The sequence below is a fragment of the Carassius auratus genome, chromosome 3 (assembly GCF_003368295.1).
Source record: "Carassius auratus strain Wakin chromosome 3, ASM336829v1, whole genome shotgun sequence".
NCBI lineage: Eukaryota > Metazoa > Chordata > Actinopteri > Cypriniformes > Cyprinidae > Carassius > Carassius auratus.
Genome location: NC_039245.1, coordinates 21742083 through 21752907, shown reverse-complemented (window position 1 = coordinate 21752907; position 10825 = coordinate 21742083). Strand labels below are relative to the sequence as shown.

Here is a 10825-nt window from a genome sequence, read left to right as displayed (position 1 = left end):
GGCATGAGTTTCTCCTGGCAGTAGGTGCGAAAGGAGTCACGAATCATGACCTCCTCCTCCGTCAGGAGACCTTCCAGGTCCAAAGCATCCCGCCAGTTAAACTGTGCTTTAGCTAAGGTTTATATCACAGGTTATAAACATACATGCAGGTTAGTGCTCACCTCATCTTCACACATTTTTTTATTTTATTTCGGTTTGGTCATTTACAGATCATTCAATCCAATCATTCAAAACATAAACACAATGACCTGGTGCAGGCAGAAGCTAAAGCTTATTGTGCCTGCCCTTAACTTTAAAATCATAAATGCAACACATTAATGACAACATCTGTTCATAACATTAACATTAACACATTAGTGGACCAGTGTCCACCACACCAAAAGCAAGCTGCTTTAATTAATTTTCATTCTGTTGAATATTTTTCCATTGTTATTCTCTTGTAAATATTTTTAAACTGAAAAATAGACGTGGCTTGTTTTAACTCATTACAGCAACTATTCCATAATTTAACTCCTTTGTTTGATAAACAGTGTTCTCTTAATGTAGAATGTACTTGTGGTTGATTAAATATACATAGTCCTCTGAGATTATAATTACTTTCTCGCTGGGTAAATAATATTTGGAAACATTTAGGAATTTTATTATGTTTAACTTGGTAAATAAACTTTGCCGTGTACAAATCAACTAAGTCATAAAACTTCAAAATTTTTGATTGAAGAAACAGTGAATTACTTGGTGAATTGTAAGGTGCATAATTAATTAATCTGATAACCTTCTTTTGTAATAGGAAAATTAAATTGGTTCTAGTTTTATATGTATTTCCCCATATTTCAATACCATACGTTAGGTATGGTGTGACAAGTGAACTATAAAATGTAGTGCATTTTTGTTCAAAATACATCGCAACTTATACAAAATTGCAATCGTTTTTGATACTTTCTTTTGAACGTTTAAAATATGCGGTTTCCATGTCATTTCACAATCAATAATTACTCCAAGAAATTTTATATGATTTACTCTTTCTAATTCATTTTCATTAATAGTGATCCTAATCTGATTATTTATCTCTTTATTACTAAATACCATAAATTTCATTTTATCTAAATTTAGTGATAATTTGTTCAAATCAAACCAATTCTTTAATTTATATAATTCTTTCTCTACCACCAACACAAGCTCTATAAGATTTGGGCCAGAACAATAAATTGTTGTATCATCCGCGAAGAGAATAAAATTAAAAATATCCGATACTTTACAAATATCATTTATATATATAACAAAAATAACTTGGGGCCCAAAACGGAGCCTTGCGGAACGCCACAGTAAATATTGCACAATTAGAGCGGTAAATATTGCACAACAAGTAAACATACCTGTTTTCACTTGCTTCTTTTCGCCAGACTTCTCTGCATTTGATAGAATAGAATTATACACGTGCATCTTTACAATGTTAATGCATGTGAAAATATAAATGCATGAAATATTAATTATTTAAAAAAATTAATTCTATACTTGAGCTTTGAAATGCATTGATAAAGATTACATAAAACTCACATTGAAATGGATAGCTCATACAAAAATCATTCTAATGGTGTTCTAATTATTCATTCCAATGGATGTTGTTATTTTTATTTACAGAATCTTCATGCTACATAATGATTTGCATACAATACATGATTTCAATAAAGACTTGGTTCTTCACATGTATCCAATAAATGACTTCAGAAGGCTTGGAAAATAATTGCAAAAAACTATATGGATTACAGTTATGTTATGTTTTTTTTCCAGCTAGACAGGCATGGTCATGTTCCAATCAAAAAAACAAAAAACAAAACACAGGTCCAGAATAACACAAAGTAGCATAATTTTATCATTATATATATATATAGACATATATCCAACAAACTGCAGTTCTGACCCCATGGAGAAGCTGCAGAAGTTTTCTGTGATCTGGAAGCTGTAAAGAGGACACATCTCTGGCTGTTCACAAGCAGGCGACTCACACTCCTTAATGCCATGATGAGTGAGCCTCTGGAAAACAATGCATGACAGAGAGCAATCGTACATTACAAAGCATGCATCAAAACAGAGGACAATGCCCTAAAACATTTTTGTGCATCATTACTATTAAATCTTTATTTTACCAGGTCGGTCCTTTCAGATAAGATAAAAGACAACTGTCCAGAATGACGGAATACATTATCAACAAAATACTAATTATCAGCTAAATATTTTGTAAAACACTAGTTAAGATTAAATATATCAGCGGTGATTTAAATGACAGATTTGGTAATGCTCCTTCAGGTGGGAGAGTGTCAGTCACTGTAAACAAATCCTCATGTAGCTAATCAATCTGCATACACATTAAAGCGTCACAGTTCTTGGCCATAGGTCATGCACACAAACAGGTACAATCCAGCAGCTGATAATATACTCCGTTAAACTGTCATGTAATCAGATAAGAACTTCACGTACCTGTAATCAAGACGAGGTGTGAACACAGTAATAATACACTTTCTTCGTACAGCGCTAAGGACATTAGACAGGTGGGATCTCTACAGATTGGCAGCTCATGGAGGCCGGAAGAGGAACATGATGAACGCGTGAGAGATGGAGAGTCCAGGGCGCCATTTTTAATGTGGCACCTGCAGCCTCACAAAAGCATTTAAAGCTGCAGTCGGTAACTTTTGATGCTCTAGCGTTCAATAAACAGAACTGCTTGCATCCTGCAGAAGAACTTTGTAGCCGGAACTACTTCTCTCTGTTTATGTCTATGAAGAATCACAAAGATACTGGGTTACTCCGCCGCGGTACCCCCGAAGCAATCTAAAATAGTCTTCTTCTTCTTCAATGGATTTTTATGGCAGTTGGCATCCAAAGTGTTGCATTACTGCCATCTGTTGTCTTATGCTAGCTTACTCACTTTTATTTATATATTTATTATTTACTCGTCTTTTCAGTCCAGTTCTCCTTAGAAAATTAAACAAATATCTCCGTCCTTGTTCATTATTTCCATATATTACTGTATTATTTACATTATATTCTAATACCTATTTTCCGTAGCTGATTCTTAAACTCTTGCCTTTCTAATATATTTCTTGCCTGATATAAAGATGTGATTAATTGTTTCCTGCTAATGACATTCATCACATAATCCTGTTGGGTGTTTTCCTATAATATGAAGAGTTTTGTTTAACTTGCAATGTCCAATCCTCAGTCTGTTCATTATGACTTGTTCCTTCCTATTCCCCCCTTTCTTACTTTCCATACCTATCCTATTTTGTATCATGTACAGATGTCTCCCTTTGATTTCATTATCCCACTGTTGCTGCCATTTTTCCATTATCTTTTTCCACACTAAACTCTTCCCCTCTGATTTTGATCATTTAATTTTGACATCAATATTTCCTTTTATCTAAAATAGTCTGAATATAAACACTTATTATAGGTGTACCCTAGTGATTCAGGACAGGCTAAAAACACGGTTTGGAAAATGGATTCATGGTGTACTCGCTTATTATATACATTTTTCTACATTTTGAACACAAACAAAGTTACGGACCGCAGCTCTGATTGGTTGTTTCTTACCGGGAGCGCATGACTTTCTGCAAATGGCAATAGGACGACTGGGAGGAGCCAGAGGAGCTTGATTTTTTTTTCACAGATAGGACATAATGACAGGTTTTAAAAATATGTTTAAAAAAATACATTTTTATAAAAGTTACCTACTGCAGCTTTAAATGAATCAGGGTAGAAAGAAAATTAATGAAATGTGCTTTTACCGGCATGGAGTCGAATGACTATTTTACTGTTTACTATTGTTGGCAAAGTTTCTATGTATACGACGATAAATCGCCACATTATACTGTACAAACTATTTTCTTTTGCCCTAAACCTCCTCCTTACAGAAAACCACTGGCAATTTTTTTATATCATAAAAAATCAATGCAAATTTAAGACTTTAGACTGCATTTCACAGACACAGAGAGAGAGAGAGAGAGGGTCACATTTGTGTCCTCATAAACCAAATATACCAGCACACACACACACACACAGTCGTGTTTTTCTATCCAGGTAGGGACTCTGCATGAATACTATATATATATATATAAAATGTAAAAATGCAGTTTTCTGTGAGGGGTGTGTGTATTTGTGTGTGTCACGGTGGGTGGTAACTGACTTAACTGATGATATTACATAGCCTATTTTTCACAAAACGGCAGTAAATAATAATTTATTGATTCTACCTAATATCCTAATAGACCTGATATACTAACGGAAGAACTAAGTGATACAAACTATGCTATATAATTGCATGCAAAACTGTAAAAGAGAATAACTCAACACAATAAAACAGAAGATTAGAAATGAAACTCTCGGAATACATGCTGTTTATGTAAATATATTTATTATTTACATTACAAAATAGAAAAGACACTGGTGTCTGAGACTTGTTTTAGGGAGGTGTGAGCTCCAAGAAGAAAAAAAAAAGAAATTAAAATAATAATTAAAAAAGTAGATTTAATCTGTGATTCATGTAGGAGTGAAGTTAAGTGAGTTCTGAGAACAGTGCTTAAAATGGTTGACAATAATAACTGCTCCATCTAAAATAGCGAGAAGTTTTATGTCGACGGTGAAAACTGTAGTCATGCCGTGTTGTGATGTTCTCTCAGCATCTTCAGTATTTCCAGCTCAAGATTTTAGCCACTCTGTGTAAACTGATGAAAAAGTCCGGGAAGAGGTCAAAAATCTTCTTCTTTTCAAACTCATTTCCAACATTTCTGTTAGAAACAAAAGAGACAGAATGAATTCATTACAAGTCAGAACAGAAGCATTACAGTCACAAAAATAAATGCATCAACACTTGACTACCTACATTCCCATATTAAAGGGGGGGTGAAATGCTCGTTTTCACTCAATATCATGTTAATCTTGAGAACCTATAGAGTAGTACTGCATCCTTCATAACTCCAAAAAGTCTTTAGTTTTATTATATTCATAAGAGAAAGATAGTCTGTACCGATTTTTCCCAGAAAAACACGACCGGCTGGAGGCGTGACGAGTGGGCGGAGCTAAGAATCACGAGCGCCAGTAGGCTTTTGCGTTGAGAGCGTTTGGAAGTTGTGACATTACCGTGAGGAAAAAAACATCCAAAACTAACCATGGCTAACAGTCAGATTCAGCCGTTTATTTATGATCCAGAATCAGATCCCGAGGCTGAAACTGAACGAGAGCAGCAGCAGCAACGACTCGCTCCGAGCGGGGCTCGAACCCGGGGTCTCCGGCATGGGAGGGGACGCACTAACAAGGAGGCAGAGATATTTTAAGCAGTTTTACTCACCGCATGCGGTTCCAACAGATGATCATGACCCTTTTTCGTTGGGACTGCATTATCCTTCAGAAATAAACGATACCCAAATCCGGCGTCAAACTGGGCTTTGTTTGTAAAACAAGCATTTTAGAAATGCAGGGAACAAACACAAACACTTGCTCCGATCAAACTCCGTTGATGCTCTGTAAAATTAAACTCCATCCACTGGTCCCTTAATGCTGTTTTTTTTTTTGGTAATCTGTGCAGGGTTGTCTTGCCCTGGCAACCAAAAACACACTCCTTTTGTGACATTTCGCGACGCTCTCGCTCTGATCAGTGAACGTCTGTTGTGCTCTCAGTGCTGTGCTATACGGGAGCGCGCGCTCTTCCGGGAGAAGTGCCCTTAAGGCCCATATAAGGAAATTCCGCTCCATCTAACGTCACACAGAGCCATACTCGAAAAAAACTTTCCGAAACTTGTGACAAACCGGAAGGAGTATTTTTGGAACAGAAATACTCCTTCAAACATACAACTTAATTTTGGAAACTTTGTCCATGTTTAGCATGGGAATCCAACTCTTTAACAGTGTAAAAAACAGTGTATGCATGAAATAGCATTTCACCTCCCCTTTAATGAATGCGAACTGAAACAAGTAAAAGGGTCAAATGACAGAAACAGAGATCTAACTGAGATCTGGATGAACATTTTTTATCACTCACGCATGCACCAATTTGTTGCGCAAAACACGCAGCAGGCCAAGAATGTCCTCTGGAAGCTTTTTGTTAATGTCTTTCCATATTTCTGAAAGCTGCACATAAAAAAATACAATGTTTATGGCATTAGGCTAGCACAGATTGTCTAGTGTGTAACACTGTTAGCAGTCCCAACACTGCTGAATAAACCAAGATAATGTACAAAGCAAGGAGAGGAAGGCTCCCATGATGTGTTGAGGTGAGTCTGGCTGTTTTACTGTTTTACTCACCTCTGATTGCCAATTAGAAAAGCATTTTCCCTCTGTGACCTTCTCTGCAGCGTTGAAGAGCTTCCAAAGGTTTTTTAAATCCTCACCCACTATTGTAACAATGTCATTTTGCCTAAAGGATGAAAAATGATCCACATTTCATGAGAACTATTATGTAAAATAAAATTAATTTAATAATACGTGCACTACTGGTCAAAGGTTTGGAATAATTAAGATTTTCAAAACTGTTTTTTGAAAGATGTCTCTTATGCTTAAAAGGGATGCATTTATTTGACCAAAAATACAATAAAAATTTTAATTGTGTGGAATATTGTTTTTAAATAACTGTTTTGATTTCCTAAACTTTTGAATGGTAGTTTATTATGGTTTCCATTCAAATAAAAGCAGCACAACTGTTTTTATCATTGATATTAATATTATTTATGATGATTTCTGAAGGATCATGTGACACTGAAGACTGGAGTAATGATGCTGAAAATTCAGGAATAAACTACATTTTACAATATATTCAAATAGTAAACATTTATTTTAAATTGTAATATTTCATAATATTACTGCTTTTACTGTATTTCTGACCAAATAAATGCAGCCTTGGTGAACAGAAGAGACTTAAAACGTACTTCTTTTCATTCTCTATTTTCAGTTCACTGAAGGCCTCAACAATGGTCAGCGCTGCTGTCGCCTCTGTTTCCTCTGTGAGTCCTTTTTCTATGTAGAGTTTGCGAAGTTTTGCTAAAGTCTCGTAGTTCTGGATTTCAGGCCTATCACCCAGCTTCCTAAGGACTGTGTCTTTGCTGAAGGAAAGAAAAAAAAGTGCAGGCCCTGAGAGGGTCAGTTCAACAACAAGGGAGTACATTCAGAAAGTGCACTTTAAAGACAACACACACGATATGCATGGGAAAAAAACATAAATATAGCCACGACTGTGAAATATTCCTTCAGAAAGATGCAACACTAGATTAACAAACCTTCACAGTGATAAAAACTATGAAAGACACCTGCATTTACTACTCACCTGTCATTATCCCAGAAATAAGGGTGTCGTAGGACCTCATCAATGGTCAGTCTCTCTGATGGTTCAATGTTGATCATCCATTCTATGAGATCCTTTGCTACTATATCTTGTAAATCTTCAAGAGAGTATTGCCCTTTCTTGATGTTCTCCTCACGATCCTTTACGTCCCCGAAAGGATGTTTCCCGTCAGAGAGGATGTAGTACACTAACATCCCAGCAACCTGTAATAAACAGAGCAGACTGTCAAACACATGCTGGCCGCAGGACAGAGAGAGAGAGAGAGAGAGACAATACAAAGAGCTGATAAAGAAGGTTGAACTCTGGAACCAGTCTCACGTGGCATTTTATTAGTAATGTTTAATAAAGAAATGGCATTTTCAAGAGTTTGAAAGACTCATATATCCTACAGCTAGAAGATCTCTTTAGCTGATTCATGACATTTCACAAAAACCTGGATGTCTGAGCTCTTCTTGTAAACTGCATCTTTTTGGTTCAGGATCTCGGTAGCTTCCCATCCTTGTGTGCCAGCTCTAGCAGTATGCACTGTGCTTCTGCCCTCCTCCAGTTTGCGACTTAAGCCAAAGTCGGCCAGCCTCGCATTTTTTCCTGAATCTGGTGAGAGTATGTTACAGAGTTTTAAGTCTCCTTAAATACAAAGTGTAACATTACTTTGATGAATCCCTTGTTACGGAGCTCCGCACATGGCATGCAGGAAAAAAAAAAATAGCCGGCTAAATCATGTGCATGATGCTTGATTTATAAAACGAGAGAACGAATTAGTTAATTGAGCGCACGATTTAGCAAATCGAGGGAATTAAATAGTAATCGTGTGCACGTTTTTTTGTAAATTGAGGGAACGAATAAGTAAATCATGCACACGATTTATTTATTTTTTCTTGCATGTCATGTGTGAGGCTCTGTAACTTGTGAAGCTACAAAAGCAGAAATTAAACTTATTTTTAATACCTATCAAAACATTTCCAGGCTTTATATCGCGATGTATCACATCAGCACGGTGAAGAACTTGAAGGCCTAGAAGAATCTCCTTCACTATTTTTCTCAAAGTGGCGTCTTTGTCTTTTTGTTCTTGCTGACGAAGATTTTCCATGTAATCCTCCATATCATATTCACAAAGCTGTAGTGCAAGATAATAAAAGTCTTCATCCTCAGCTAAGTCCACGTACCTGACAATGTTCTTGCTCTCAAGATTCAAATCTCGTAGATGCTTTAGTTCATTTTCAAAGCATTTGCTTTTCTGTTGGTCCTTGGTTATTCGTTTAATGGCTACCTCAGTGCCATCTTCCTTCAGGCCAAGATACACTGTCCCACTTCCTCCAGAGCCAATAATGTATTTATTGTTTCTAGAAAAATAAAGGTTCCCGACTTTTTTCCTGGAGGAATCAATCCAGAGCTCCTTTATTTGACTCTTGTACTTTATTGAGGATAGGTTCCACCTGATGATATTGTTCTCAGTGACCTGTTTTTCATGATCTGTCGGGGATGATGGCCCTGCAAAATCAATTTAAGATAAAAGCTGAAAATACATAAGGATTAAGTACTTTGCTTTGTTCATTTTTTCCTCCCAATCTTGCTTTACCTTCAAGTTCTTGAATGACATCAGGCTTGATTTCTTGCAGTACTTTGTAAAAAGCAGATTTTACTGCAGGTCCTCCAGATTTCACAGTGTTTAGAAGCTCTCTCATTTGGTTTTTTTTAGTTGTGGCCTTTGTGATCTTCGAATAAGCTTGCCAGGTAAGCTTTTTGCTTTCATACAGCTTATCGGCGATGGGCATCACAGATGTAACTATCTGAAGGAGAGTTTCATAGTGTGTGTCCACGAACTCAGCATCTGCGGAAATATGAAATATCACCCAGCTAGCAAAGACAGATTTCCACCTTTTCTCACCTTCAGTACATGGTAACCAAACATCAAATCAACCAGTAAGCCACATTAGATAAAGCAAATTTAATCTGAGTCAATATTATTTTAAATGTTGTGCATTTAAGTTGGAGTGAACGCAAAACTTACGCTGATGTTCCATTGTTTTTCTTCAGTTCCTGTAAAGTTGCTAAAAAAAAAAAGCAAAACCACATTAACATACTGCTTTTATAAAAATGATTGCATTCTTAATCATTTAGAGGAAGTAAAGTCATAGTCAAAGTACACTGTAACTGCTGATCTACGATAATAAGGGCACATTTTATAGTATAATATTGGGGCAAGTTGTCACTTGTTGTATTTATGTAACTTCTTTCACCTATCTGTACACTATACATACTATGCTATACTATAGGAACACGTCGACTTTGATAGAAATCGAAAGGAAATTAGTTTGAAAAAACTGACCAAGAGCGCAGTCAGTCAAGCATACTATAATAATTTGTATTTGTATTTTTTATTCCTAATTGTGTTGTTTGTTTTGTCGCTGTCATTATGTTGCACTGCGGAGCTTCTGTCACGAAAACAACATACCTGGCAATAAAGCTCATTCTGATTCTGATCATCTAGAAGCTTATAAACACTAATATTTGCTGTCATGTGTAAAGATGTGCGTTTCACATACCTGTAGTTTATTAATCACGGATTTATTCGTGCAGATTTGAAGACTTTAGGTTAAAGCGATGAATGCGGAAGAGGAAACCCATGCAGCCAATCATCGATAGAGTACAATAACACGAGATCTGTGACATCCAAAGACATCCACACCCCCTACAGTTCAACAAACTCATTTTAATACAAAACTGTCGTTAATACACGTCAAAGACGTAACTAAGTATATTCTGTATTCACCAATCGGTATTTTGAGGTATGTTTGTTTAATGAAAATTTTGAAATATTAACATATTATATATTAAATTTTTTAACAATGATTAAGTGATTACAGAATTGCCATTTTTGGTTAAACTATGCCTTTATCACTGTATCTGTGATCTTCATAAGACACATTCTTTGACTGCTTTTACAAACCATTTCACATTATACAAATAACATTAATTTAACATTACAGCACTGATTCAATGAAAATAAACACGCAAGCAAGTCTAAAATATCTATATATCCCTTCTTTTTTTCAGTCTCTCTTAACAGCTGCTCTGTTGGATAGCTTGTACATACTTTTAGCCTAAATCATTAAGTAGCCTATACGTTTTTTTTCTTCACCTTGTTATTTTTGCACATGCATACACTTTTAATGTATACAGGGGTGGGCTAAAATGAGGGGGAACAATAATATTTTAACAAAAGGGGAATTTACCAACACCAGGATAGTTTATTTCATTGAGCAAACAGACACTATTTACACCCTTAGTGTGTGTAAAGTCATTTTAAGAAACTGGACATACATTTAGGTTTCCTTGAACTTTTCTCAGTAAGGATAAAATCTTTACAAAAATATTTATCCTTTTATAAAAAGGGAAGATTTTACTTTCATGCCTATGGATTCAGTGCTCAGTCTGTAGTTCGTTCCTAGCTGGATTTGATTGCTGAAGATTTGGTATGTTCTTGGATTATATTTT

The 10825-nt window shown here is 35.8% G+C and overlaps 2 protein-coding genes across 3 annotated transcripts in view; both read right to left on the bottom strand.

Moving 5' to 3' along the window:
* Positions 1-2719, bottom strand: part of LOC113050796 (glutaryl-CoA dehydrogenase, mitochondrial-like) — a 6981-nt gene extending 4262 nt beyond the window's left edge. Inside the window, exons 1-4 of one of the 2 annotated variants that reach the window (XM_026214112.1) lie at positions 2476-2719; positions 1919-2031; positions 1374-1406; positions 1-112 (exon numbers count right to left, since the gene is read on the bottom strand). The exon at positions 1-112 is cut by the window's left edge and continues 29 nt beyond it. In XM_026214112.1, coding sequence (XP_026069897.1) covers positions 1-112; positions 1374-1406; positions 1919-2018 — 245 coding nt within the window. In that variant the 5' untranslated portion in view covers positions 2019-2031; positions 2476-2719. Of the gene's footprint in view, positions 113-1373; positions 1413-1918; positions 2032-2475 lie in introns of both variants that reach the window. The other variant, XM_026214102.1, reaches the window with a different exon arrangement.
* Positions 2720-4504: 1785 nt separating this feature from the next.
* On the bottom strand, positions 4505-10013 carry LOC113050786 (serine/threonine-protein kinase/endoribonuclease ire-1). Its single transcript, XM_026214092.1, has 10 exons — positions 9874-10013; positions 9339-9378; positions 8907-9158; positions 8276-8818; positions 7761-7921; positions 7310-7530; positions 6915-7088; positions 6295-6406; positions 6032-6120; positions 4505-4781 (listed from the first exon to the last, which is right to left on the bottom strand). The coding sequence occupies exons 2-10, from the start codon at positions 9349-9351 to the stop codon at positions 4679-4681; spliced, it is 1668 nt and encodes a 555-aa protein (XP_026069877.1). The 5' UTR covers positions 9352-9378; positions 9874-10013; the 3' UTR covers positions 4505-4678.
* Positions 10014-10825: the final 812 nt, after the last annotated feature.

Coding starts and splice junctions, on each gene's coding strand:
- LOC113050786 (XM_026214092.1), bottom strand. Junction 8,819..8,906: donor TGTCATTCAAGAACTTGAAG/GTAAAGCAAGAT, acceptor TTGATTTTGCAG/GGCCATCATCCCCGACAGAT. Junction 6,407..6,914: donor AAAATAGAGAATGAAAAGAA/GTACGTTTTAAG, acceptor TTCATCCTTTAG/GCAAAATGACATTGTTACAA.